Genomic DNA, 13,674 nt, shown 5'->3' on the forward strand with positions numbered 1-13,674 from the left:
AAACGCATTAAAAATGAATAAATAAAGATAAATTAAAAAGTCTAGTATTTCAGCTAAATAAAATCTTGGGAAATTTAATTTAAGCTTAAATAATTATTTGGGACATGTTAGAGTCAATGAAATTAAGAAAAAGTAAAATTCGAGGAATTTTATATCTAGGGATAAAACGGTAATTTTACACCCAAAAATTAGTAAACGTCATGGCAGTGTCCTGAATGCCTTTTTATATGCTAATATGATTATTTCAAATGTTTTTGAATTTTATACGTTAAATTATGGTTTTTAAATATTTATGGAATTTTATGATTATTTATGGAATTTTTGATGAAATGATAAAATTAAAAGATATGTTGCATCCTTAATTTTAAAAGAAAATGATATTAAATGCATTATTTTTATGAAGTGATGAAAATCTGAAATACTGGAGGAGGTGAAGTAATTGTGAATATTGAGGATACGAATGGGAATATCGTGAATGAAAAGACCTAGAGAGAGCCCATTTATGGGAGAAGGCCCAGAGGGAGCCTGACGATTGTATTTCCATTCGATGAGGATAGGCCAAGGCTCAGTTGACAAATGAGAGTGTCGCTGATGTCCCCGCCGTCAGTACTGTGGTTACATGTAGATGGATCCATCGACTTTATGAGGAAAAAGAAAGTCGCAATTAACAATCTGAATTCAATAAAAAAGGAAAAATGTATATGCTCATGATGAAATAATATATGATATGAAATGATGAAAAAGAAAAATGTTGAGGTTTAAGTTATGCATGTCATGAAAATGTTATTTTTACATAAAAGTATTTTCATTGTTGCTTGTGGATTTATACGTATTATTTGTTATCAAGATTATGGTTTGTTGAGTTTTTAGACTCACTAGGTGTGATGGTTGAAGATGATTATGATGTTAATGTTACTGGTGGTCTTGATGGTTGACCTGACTAGACTGAAGATGCACATAATCCGATGACCAGTGCTTCTAATTTTCCGCACTTATGATTTAAATTTATGATTTACGTTAAAGATTTTTAAGAATATTTACTTATACTTTTTGAGTGGTTTTTGAGAGGATGATTCTTCTAGCAAACTTTGAAAAGTTTATTTTTATGTTTGGTAAAACGTTTAACGATTTCATGTTTTGACTATTTCTTTTGAATTTCAAATACTAGTTGGTTTTTTATTTTAAAAATTAGTGCAAAAATATTTTACGTGTATATGTTGATTACCTGCATGATTACATTAATAATATGTTTACGTTACATGTTTACTAGCTTTTTGAGTATGTATGCTTTTAATGTTTAAAATTGCTAAAATGAATAAGGATATGTTGCATGATTAGAAAACTTAGATTTAAATACATGTTGGTTACGTTAGAATTTGGAAAACATTCAAATATAAGGCCTCCTAGACGCGCACCTCTTTATAGTCAGAGAGAGACCATCGAGATTCAGAATGTTAAAGCACCCCCGCCTCCTAATAGGGATGCTACTACTCGTGCCTTAGAGGGATGGCTCGTTTCTTCGAGCAGCAGTTACAGCAAGCACCTAGGCCACAACATGACATGTATGATCAATTCTGGAGGCTAGGGCCGAAGGAATTTTCTGGCACCACCGATCCCTTTGCTGCTGATACTTGGATTCGTGCACTCGAGGTACACTTTTGTTATCTGAATATGGGGGATGCTGATCATGTGAGGTGTGCCACTTACCTGTTTAGGGATGATGCTTCTTTATGGTGGGAAGGAGCCAAGCATGGTGTTGACATTGCTACTTTTACTTGGGCTCGATTTAAGGATATATTCTACGAGAAGTATTTTACTGCCGATGTTAAAGGGCGACTGAAGAGAGAGTTTATGAGCCTCTGTCAGGGAGACTCGAATGTTTCTGAGTTTGTGAAGAAATTTGATAGAGGCTGTCACTTTGTACCCCTTATTGTGAGGGATGCTGCGGAGAAGCTGAGACATTTCATGGATGGCCTATGACCCACCATACGAAATAATGTTATGATGATGCGTTCTTTGGATTATGCCGCTGCTACTACTTATGCATTCCAGTCTGAGCTATCTTTGAGGGACATTGAGTTTGAGATGCAGCGCAAGAGGCAAAAACTCTAAAATAATAATCAGCCAAACAAGAAGTCATATACGGGTCCTCCTAGACCTCAAGGGCCTCAAAAGCCTCAAGGTAAAGTCAAGAAACAAGCACCACAAAGGCCACAAAATCATGGGGTACAAAAGCCTGCCGAGAGACAACCATGCAACGACTGCAATCGCTTGTATCTTGGCAAATGTGAATTGGGGACATTCAAAAGTTTCTTTTGCAAGGATGATGGGCACAAGGCTAGCTGCTGATTGCCCGAAGAGAAAAGCATATACTGTGGGACGAGCTTTTGTCATGCATACAGAAGAAACTGAAGAGGAGCCAGAAACAACTCTTATTACCGGTAACCTAGTCATTTAACATTTTTATATTGCTTATTATTGCATGAAATGATAATTTGGTTATTAGAATTGAATTGGGAACAAGAATTAACCTAGTGAAAATTAGGTTGCATGTTTTACCTTAGTTGGATTTAAGTCATGATTTTAGAAACCCTAAAAATTGATATTAAATTTTGTGCCTTATTATATGTAAAGGATCTATTAATAAAAATTTTATGGCCAAAATTTAAGAAAAATCATAAATTAAGGGTGGATATGGATTTCGAAATTCTTGAAGGGTTTAAGTTCAATGTTCGAGGCTCAAGGGACTAAATTGTAAATGCCAAAAAGTTTAAGGACTTAAATGCAATTAACCTAAAGACGGGGACTAGTATGCAATTTACAAATTCCTAAGGATCAAAATGAAATTTTCGAAATTTAAGGGACTAAAATGAAATATTTCGAAAATATAAGGGTAAAATTGTAAATATTATTAAATTTGGGGACTAAAATGCAAATTTCGAAAAATGGAATGGCTAAAATACAAATTTTCAAGAAATGCTTAAGTTCAACGCGTAATCTTCACCTAAATTTGGGAGAATAATGATATAAATTTTCTTTAAGCTTCAACATGAAAAGATTTAAAAGACTTTTTCGCCGTAGGGAGGATTATCATTCAAGGTGTAGCAACCTATGTACTGCTAGATTCGGGAGCTACACATTCTTTCATCTTTGAAACTTTCATCAAAAGATTATCCCTGAAAATATGGGTTTGGGTTTCAAAGTTTCTATAACTTCCGATGAACTTATGCTCACGTCTAAAATTGTCAAGAATCTGGAGCTTCGTTTGATCAAAGATGCGGTTCGGGCAGATCTTATTGAACTTCCTATGCCTGAATTTGATATCATACTTGGGATGGATTGGTTATCAGCGAATGGAGCTTCGATTGATTTTCGTCAGCGATCAGTGTCTATTCGACCGCCTAGTGGTAAATCTTTTGTCTTTGAGACGGCGAGAAACAAGCAAATGCCGCACATTATCTCTTGTCTGTGTGCGAGGAAACTTATTAGACGTGGATGTCAACCTTTTCTAGCATGTATCACTACCGCACATTCTCCTATCTTTCAAAAACTGGAGGATGTTGAGATTGTCAGAAACTTTCCTAGTGTCTTTCCCGAAGACGTTTACGGCATTCCACCTGATCGTGAGGCGGAATTTTCTATTGAGTTAATGCCGGTCACTGTTCCTATATCTAAAGCACCTTATCATCTAGCACTCGTGGAAATGAAAGAGTTAAAATATCAAATCCAAGAACTGCTAGACAAGGGTTTTATTCGCCCTAGTTATTCTCCATGGGACAGACCGGTATTATTTGTGAAGAAGAAAGATGTTAGTATGCGTCTCTGCATTGATTATGGAGAGCTTAATAGGGTCACTATCAAGAATAAATATTCACTGCCAAGAATTGAATATTTATTTGATCAGTTACAAGGAGCATCGATCGATATTTTCTAAAATTGATCTTCGTTCTGGGTACCATCAATTAAAAGTAAAAGAGTATGATATTCACAAGACAACATTTCTTACTTGATAGGGGCACTACGAGTTATGGTCATGTCATTTGGGTTGACCAACACACCAGCGATCTTCATGGATCTCATGAGTCGCATATTTCAGCCGTATCTGGATCAGTTTGTTAAAGTCTTCATTGATGATATATTAATATATTCCAAGATTAGGGAGGAGCATAGTCGTCCTTTGAGGACAGCACTGCAAGATAGAAAGTTATATGCAAAGTTCATCAAGTGTGAGTTTTGGCTCGATAGAGTGGCATTCTTAGGCCACATTATTTCTAGCGATGGCGTCAAAGTTGATCCAAGTAAAGTTGAGGCAGTGAAAGAGTGGCCAGTACCGAAGAGTGTTACCGAGATTCGCAGTTTCTTGGGACTAGCTAGCTATTATCGCAAATTTATTCAGGGATTCTCATCTATTTAGTACCTTTGACATCCTTGAGAAAGAATAATGCAAAGTTTGTATGGGGATCCGAGTGCCAAGATAGTTTTGATAAATTGAAGAGAGCTTTGATATCAGCACCAGTGTTTTTTATGCCATCGGAAAAAGGAGGGTATGTTCTTTATATCGACACTTCTAAACTTGGTTTGGGTGCAGTTCTAATGTAAAATGACCGAGTTATAGCCATGCGTCAATAAATTTAAAAATTCATGAGAAAAACTTCCCTACTCATGATCTTGAGCTGGCAGCCGTAGTTTTTTAATTGAAGATTTGGAGACATTACTTATATGGGGAGAAGTGAAAAATATTCACCGAACATAAAAGTTTGAAATACTTCTTCACCCAAAAAGAGTTGAGCATGAGACATCGTAGATTGCTTGAGTTAGTGAAGGACTACGATTGTGACATTAATTACTATCTGGGGAAAGCTAATGTAGTGGCAGACGCATTGAGTAGAAAAGCAGCCATTATCACTCATCTATCACTTCAAAGACTGTTGCAGTCCAAGATATAGTGGTTTGAGCTTACAGTTTATGCGATGGGCGATAGCGGATCGTCTTATGAAATCAGCGCATTTTCTACCTACTAGGACGACCTTCACCGTGATTCAATATGCATAGTTATATATTCGAGAGATAGTTCGTCTACATAAGCCGACAAAAGAGTCATGCTGACAAGAGACGAAGAGACTTATAGTTTGCAGTGGGAGATCATGTGTTTGTGAAAATAGAACCTATGAAGGGTGTCATGCGATTTGGTAAGAAAGGAAAGCTTAGTCCAATATTTATAGGTCTATTTGAGATTTTGGAGATGATTGGGACCTCTAGCTTATAGAGTGGCATTGCCACCGATGCTTTTTGGAGTTCACAATGTGTTCCATATTTCGATGCTGCGAAAGTACATGTCGAATCCATCACATGTGCTAAACTATGAACCTCTACAATTGACTCTAAATATGACATATGAAGAAAGACCTGTCCAAATCTTGGCGAGGCAAGAAAGAAGAATGCGTAACAAATTCATTCCAATGGTCAATGTCAAGTGGCTGAATCACTCGGAAGATGAAGCTACTTCAGAAAACCAGAGGGATTTGAGGAGTCTCTATCCAGAGCTATTCGGTATGTTCTAATTTCGAGGACGAAATTTTTTTAAGGGGGGGAGGAATTGTAAGGTCCGAAATTAAGACGACGTAACTCAACTGCATGCAAATCTAAGGAATATGAAAAATAATTAATCAAACAATTGTAATGGCATAAAATAATTGTGACATGCATGATTTTATGTTAAATAGGATTTTACTGTCATAATGAATTAAAATACATTTTTAAGGATTATCCGAGTTGCAACGAGAAACGGAGACCGATGGCTCAAAAATGTAAAAATATTTTTATTAAATAATTGTTTTTAATTATTTAAAATATGATTGATGATTTTTCATGTTTTTTAAAATAAGGGGTTTTGAGGTGATTTATATGCCGGGACGTAAATTTTATCAGTGTGGGTTTTTCAACAAAAATGCAAACGTTTAGACAATCCGGCTAATAAATTCACAAACTTATTTAAACAAAATTATTTTTAATATTTTAATTAAGAACTAATGGGCCTAATTAACCCCCTTAATGGGCCTATGCATTGTTAGTAGATTAATTAAGTATTTAAAGTACAATTTCACCCCTTTAAACCCCAAAACCCACGCCCCACACACCCCATCAGATTTTAAAATCCCTCCCCAAGCACACACACGCACACACGAATAATTCAGCAACGTGAGGCCACGGTTTCTTAAGGATTTCAGCCTAGGTTTTTCTTTACCACCATTCTTCGCATCGCCATCGAATATTCGTGCGTTTAAAATGAAAAGGCAAGACATACATCTCCTTCTCTTCTATCACATCGTATTATTATTTTGAATTACGTTTGTATGAAAAGCATGGCGTTCTTATGAATATGTTTGAAATATTGCATATACATGTGGTAAACATATGATTTTATGTTCCAAAAACATGTTTAATATGTTCTTATGGGGCTGCCATGATGAGGGTATAAACAAGGGTGGTTTTACACGAGTTCAAGGGGTCCTAGGATGCACAATCATCGCTGCACATGAAAACATTACAAGCTGGAACCACTTTGCTGTCATAGGGATGAAGGGGTTTGGTTTTGGTATAAGGATTGGCATGGCAAGGAACGGCTGGGACCAGGGCTAGCCAAGGTCTTGTACGAGTCAAGGAGAGAGTCCTAGCCATGCTAGGACATCGAGTCTAGGGCTGGGGAAGGAGTCCTAGCTCGCTAGGACTCCCACCCGAGAAGGGACGTGCTGCGCGCCATTGATGCAGCAGCACGCATGGGCTAAGGGGCTTGGCCAGGGGGCTCGGGCAGGGCTAGGTCAAGGGGTTAGGGTCGTGTTAGGGTGCTTGAGGGTCTTGTTCAAGGCCTGGCTTGAGGGCTAGCTAGGTCCTAGGTGCAAGTTTCAGCTGTCGATGCCAAGAAGGACTCTCGGCCGCAGCTTGCACTTGGAGTGTGGCTTCGGTTTCGAGCTAGGGGTCAAGAAGGTTGGGTCTTAGGGTCCATTAGGGTCTATGGGAGGTGTGGCTTGAGGTTGTCTCACGATGGTTCGAGCATGGTTCGATGAAAAGTCAAGTTGGCACGAAGGTGGCTTGAACCGTAGGTCTAGGTTTTTTTAACTTGGAAAATAAATCGAAACACGGCTCATGGGGGTCGAGTCATGGTTCACGAAGGAAAAATAATATAAAAAGTCTAAGTTTTAAATTTAGGAATTTTATATTAGAGTTTGAAATTATTCGGGATTAAAATGCATTAAAAACAAATAATTAAAGATAAATAATAAATTCTAGTATTTAAGCTAAATAAAATCTTGGGAAATTTAATATAAGCGTATATAATTATTTGGGACATTTTAGAGTCAATGAAATTAATAAAAAGTCAAATTCAAGGAATTTTACGTCTATGTGTAAAACGGTAATTTTACACCCGAAAATTAGTAAACATCATGGCAGTGCCGTGAACTTTGTTTTATATGGTAATATGATTATTTCAAATGTTTATGAATTTTATACATTAAATTATGGTTTTTAAATGCTTATGGAATGCTATGATTATTTATGAAATTTTTTATGAAACGATAAAGTTAAAAGATATGTCTTGTCTTTAAAAGAAAAGGATATTAAATGTATGATTTTATAAAGTGATGAAAAAGTGAAATACTGTAGGAGGTGAAGTAATTGTGATTATTGAGGATATGAGGATATGAATGAGGATATCATGAGGGAAAAGGCCCCAGAGGGAGCCCGAAGATTGTATTTCTATTCGATGAGGATAGGCCAAGGCTCAGTTGACAGGTGAGAGTGTCGCTGATATCCCCACCGCCCAGTACTGTGGTTACTTTTAGATAGATCAATCGACTTTATGAGGAAAAAGAAAGTCATAATTAACGATCTAAATTCAATAAAAAAAGAAAAATATATATGCTCATGATGAAAGAATATATAATATGAAATGATGAAAAGGACAAATGTGAGTTTTAAGTTATGTATGCAATTAAAATTTTATTTTTACGTAAAAGTATTTTCACTGTTGCTTGTGATTTTATACGTATTATTTGTTATCAAGAATATGGTGTGTTGAGTCTTTAGACTCACTAAGTGTGATGGTTGCAGGTGATTATGATGTTAATGTTACTGGGGGTCTTGATGGTTGACCTGACTAGACTGAAGGTTCACATAACCCGAGGATCAGCGCTTCTACCTCTCCACACTTATGATTTAAGTTCATGATTTACGTTAAAGATTTTTAAGACTATTTATTTATAGTTTTTGAGTGGTTTTTGAGAGGATGATTCTTTTAGCAATATTTGAAAAGTTTTTTTTAGGTTTGGTAAAACGTTAAACAATTTCATGTTTTGACTATTTCTTTTGATTTCAAATACTAGTTGGTTGTTTATTTTAAAAATTAGTGCAAAAATATTTTATGTGTATATGTTGAGTTCGGCCGAGATTATACAAGTTCTTTCAAAAAAATTATTACTTTTTAAGTAAAACGAATAGCAGACGTTTCATGTGCAGCAGCACCATTTCACCTTTTTTGAATTTTCTTGGCGTGATGCGCTTGTCGGGTGCTAGCTTTATACGCTCTAACTACACGTACTTCAGGTGTTGAGGCAGTGGTTTGAGGTCACGTGTCTGCTGTTCCTCAATGCTTAACTTCTGAGGGGTCAAGTCTCTTTGATCCCTCCAAATCCTCCAATTTCATCCTTACTGGATTATTTCATGGATGGTTGGCATCAAATTATACCACTCGTTCAGATTTTTCTTCATCAAGTTCATCCTCCTTCAATTCAATGGTGAGAGTGGCTTCCAATAGATCCTTCATAGAATCCTGCACCAAATGACACACCAGTGAATCCAAAGAATCAACTATAAATCAATCATTAGTGTGCAGCGTGTGCTTAAGAGCGTTAAAAACATTAAAAGTGATTTGTAAGGTCCAAAATGCGATAATGTAACCTAACTACATTCGAATCAAGGGAAAATGGAAAATGACGAATTAAAGTGTTTTAATTGCATGAATTAAATATAGGGTGCATGCTTACATGTTTAAACTGCACATTTCGACACGAATGCATAAAGCTGTGTTTAAAATCTTATTCGAGACGCAATCGAGGAACGGAAACCGAAGGCTGAAAAAGGGAAAATAGTTTTATTAAATAATTATTTTTAATTATTTAAAATATGATATATGCTATATGGTATTTTGAAAATTGGGTGTTTTGAGGTGATTTTATATGCCGAGACGTATTTTTAAATAGTATTCGATTTTCGACGAAAATATGAACTTTTTGAGAACTCGGCTAATATTTTCACGAACTTTCCTAAACAAAATATTTTAAAAATTACTTAATGGGCTTAATGGGCCTAGTATACCATATTAATAGGCCTAGACTTATACTAGCTTTTTTAATTAAAATAAAAGCATAAACCCTACCCCTCGACACCTCATAACTCACGCCCCAACCCCCACTAAAACACTAGGACTCCTCCAAGCAGCCAAAACATACACTCCACACGTGAATTCGAAGGGGAAGGTCACGTCATTGAGGAAGAATTTATCCTAGGATTTCTACATCGCCAACTTGTTTTCGTGTGTAATAAATGCAAAGGTGTGCCTTAACTTTCTTTCATACATCTTCCACACCATATTATGTGTATTTAACCATTCTTGCATGAAAAACATGAGGCACATCTTTTATTTTCGTTTTTTGACATGCCATGATCAAAACTTGTGTTTGTATGATTTAAAACTCATGTATATGTTGCATAAAGGGGCTTCCATCCTAGGTCAATAAAAATGGGCGAGTTTAAGATGGTTTAAGGGCTGGACATGCTGATGCAAGGGCTGGACATGAAGGAGGAAGGATTTGCTCGAAAATAGGAATCTTGGTGGACTAGGACTCTTTGGCTAGGGATTTCCTTGAGAACCATGGTTGTAGCTGCTGTTAGGACGCGGTTAGGAGTCCTACGAGGGCTCGAGGATGGTCCAAGGGGGGCTGCACAAGGGTTGGTCCAAATTAAATGAGGGTCACGTGGAGTAAGGGAGAGCAAGCAAGCATTGGATCGGGTTTGAGGGTTGGGGCTGTGAGGTCTAGGAAATTCGAACTACGTAACCCGACTGGATGCAATCTAAGGTTTTATTTAAAATATGTTTTTAATGATTTTTATGCATTTAATGCATGAATATTACATGGTTATGTGTTGTTGCATGGGTATTTTAAAGTTTCATACATTAGGGTTTTGAGTTACATTTGGCGCTCGAACGGGTAACGGAGACCGGGGACAACAAGGAAAAAAAATTTCATAGAATAATTAATTTTAATTATTTAATATGAGATGTTTTAAGTATGTATTTTGCAATGGATGTCGGTTGAGTATTTTTACTCGTTGGACTATATTTTTAACCGGTATGTAAGCGAATCGGGGATTTTTTGAGGGTTTGGGAAATAGTTTTAAAAACCTAAAAAACGAAATATTTTTTGGGAGTGTTATTGGGCTTGATGGGTTTCTTTTAATGCTTAATGGGCTCAAAACCTTTTTAAAATTCAATTTATGGCCCATTAGTACTTGGTATTTTATTTAAACACTACCATAAACTAACCCTAAACCTAATAATACTCTAGCAACCATCCCCCCCTCCATCAGCAGCCTCTCCTTGTCTTTTTGGCAGAAAAACTGCAGCAAACCCTCAACCCCTTCAGTTTCAAAGAAAGCTTCCTCCCCGCCTCCAGGTTCACGTCCCGCGAGTAGTTCTTCGAGTTTTCAAGCGTATAATCATCAAGGCATGCCACGTATCTTTATTTTTCCATCATTTATACTGTATTTAGGCTGATATGTGTGCTTTATATGTATAATGCTCGAACCTTGCACGGTTTTACGTTTATGCTTTGAATTTGTTCATGAAATACACATGTTGATGCATTCAACTCACGTTTTATGATTATGGTGCAAGGGGTTGCAAGTATTAGGACTTTAAGGGGGCTGATCATGTTGAGGATAAAGATATGTTAGGTGATGGAGTCTTGAGTTGTCGAGCTTACGAGGAAAGCATCTGGATCGAGAGCTGTGTTCAAGCTGTCGGGTAGATCGCATGATAAGGGGAAGTTGACAGTGCGAGGGTGACTCCAAGCCTTGAACCAGAATCCGGTGGGTTTGAGTCATGGCCTGGAAGAGCTCGAACATTGTTGGTCTTGACATTAGGGCCGCATGAGGGAGACGAGAGAAGAGGGTGTCACGTTTATACGTGTTTGAGGGATAGCAAGTGCTTGCTCTTACAGCGTGCATGGGGTTGTGAGCTTGGGTTAGGTCGGTCCAAGAGGGTCCTACGGTGGCCTAGGAATTGTTGGTTCGAGGCTGGCTCAGGTCGGTTGGGAGCAGGGGTGAAGGTGGCATAGATGGGCCTGGATGTTTTTCTGTCACAGGGTTATCACCGCGGCGATGCCCTTTAGGCACCGAAGCTCTTGGTCTTCGAACATGCAGCGCTGATGTCGTGGCGCCTAGGCGCTAATCAAGCGCCTCAAGCCATAGTGTCAGCGCTTGGGCTCCTGGTCCAAGGTTTAGGAGCTCTTAGTTTAAGTGTTATTGTCTCGTTTGGGTAATAATACATCGTTAGGACCGAGCTTAGTGAAGGTTAGATTGGGTCATGTGAAGCTTGATTAGGAATCTTGGAATTATGGTTAAAGCTTGTTCGTCTTTGAGTCAAGTTAGTAGTCCTGGCAACGCCCTAAACACGTTTTGACATGTTTTAAATGTTTATATTATCATGAATATGACTTTTATTAATATATGAAAAATACGTTGCATGCTTGATTTTAAGAAAAATTTATGTATATGTGTGATTTTATTAAGTGATGAATATGATGACAAGTTTTAAAGGATGTGAGTTGGTTGTGACTAACATGATGACGTGTAAGGTCAGGACTCAGTGGACGAGTAATACTGTCCTTGATGTACCCGCTGTCGGGTACCACGGTTACACGTAGATGGATCCTTCGACTGACACGATGATACGAAAGTAATAACTAATGAACGGAGTTTAAATTAAGAAAAATGAATACGTATATGCTGATATGATGTGATATGTTATGGAAATATTTATGCTTCGACAGGTTATTATTATGCGTGCGACTATTACGATCATGAAATGTATTTTCATAACAGTACTTTTCACTGTTGCTTGTTATGTATATGTACTTTCTATAACGTTACAGGTGTGTTGAGTCTTTAGATTCACTAGGTGTGAATGATGCAGGTGAGCATATCGATGAGGAGACAGGAGGCTCCGAAGACTGAGTAGGCGAGACTGGATGTGCGCACGCTAACCCGAGGACCTTATTTCTCCGCACATCATGGTTATGAGATAGGATTGTTTTGGACATTTCCATACTTTGTCTTTTATATGTTGATGGTCCGATAGGAGTTTTGGAAATACTCAAACTAAAGTAATTTTTCAATATGGAATTCATTTTTTTTTAAATAATGTGTGGGTTTCAGCAGTTATTGCATGCATCCTTGTAAATGTTCTGATAGGATCGGTTATTGACTAAGGAGTGTTTAGAAGGGGGGGTTGAATAAACACTTCTATGAATTTAAAAGTTCTTTGAAAAAGGTAGTTCAGTTTTATTACAAACTGAACTAAATATCCCGTCGGTCAATAACAATCAGTTAAACTGAATAAGCAGTTGCGGAAAATAAACTGATGGAAAGATAGAATATCTAACTGAAAATGAAAGGCTGCAGTAAAGACAACACAATATGTTTCTGGATGTTCGGAAATTTGAATAACTCCTACGTCACCCCTTCTATCTCAAGGATAGGATATTTACTAAAAGACTTTGATCGAGTACAACACTTGTACAGACCCACTTCAGTTAGGACTTATCTATTTCCTAAACTGAAACTCTTAGTATAATACAATGATCTCTGTAAGTAACTGAACTTTAGCACTTGTTGAATTATCAATATTACAGAGTGCTAGTTTGCTCAACTTGTAGCCTTGATTGCTACGAATAAGTCTAATAAGAGTAAACTGAGATTTTGACAGAGTAATAGCAAGTTTGAAATTGATAGATCGTTGTATTTCTTCAACTGCTCTTTTGTCATATTTATAGACTTGTCTTTCAACGGTAACTTTGAATTTATGTATCCGTTGATTGCTTCTTCAATATTCCTTTGGGCAATGTTCTCTTCATTGATTGTGATACGGCGTCTTAAATGCAATAGCCGAAACACATTGTTCTATGTTGTAGTGATCGAGGTGCGACTTTCCATATTCAGTTGCTGATATGATCTTTCCCGAGGTATCTTTAGTTGAGAGATTTTAATATTTTCGGCTGAATGTTTTAACTGATCAGTTCTCAACTGATCAGTTTGTGTTAAATTATTTCAGTTGATAAGTCCAGTTGCCGAATCAGCTGCCGAATTAGCTTTCGCGTATTAGATGATTTATGTTTTTGTCAAACTCCAGAATTTAGTTTCCAACAATTTCCCCCTTTATGGTGTTTGACAAAATCAAGAGATTTAACTCAGGTCTTTGTTGATAATAGATTACGCAACTGAATCATAGAATAGCTGGGTTCCTTGTAGATAATATAAAGTCTGAGAAAATGATATCAGTTGATAATAATAATCTGATTAATTCTTCAACTAATTCTTCAGCACAACTGAATCATAAAA

General features: G+C 37.0%; 1 protein-coding gene across 1 annotated transcript; it reads left to right on the forward strand.

Annotated features, from left to right (window-relative positions):
* Window positions 1–1,506: 1,506 nt before the first annotated feature.
* LOC140824269 (uncharacterized) lies at window positions 1,507–1,980 on the forward strand. Its single transcript, XM_073185866.1, has one exon. It carries the CDS (start codon window positions 1,507–1,509, stop codon window positions 1,978–1,980), a length of 474 nt encoding a protein of 157 aa, XP_073041967.1.
* The last annotated feature ends 11,694 nt before the right edge of the window (window positions 1,981–13,674 follow it).

The sequence above is a fragment of the Primulina eburnea genome, chromosome 2 (genome assembly GCF_022965805.1).
Source record: "Primulina eburnea isolate SZY01 chromosome 2, ASM2296580v1, whole genome shotgun sequence".
Classification (NCBI taxonomy): Eukaryota; Viridiplantae; Streptophyta; class Magnoliopsida; order Lamiales; family Gesneriaceae; genus Primulina; species Primulina eburnea.

Bases quoted from the DNA above. Each gene is read 5' to 3' on its own strand.
- LOC140824269 (XM_073185866.1), top strand. From the start codon at position 1,507: ATGGCTCGTTTCTTCGAGCAGCAGTTACAGCAAGCACCTAGGCCACAA.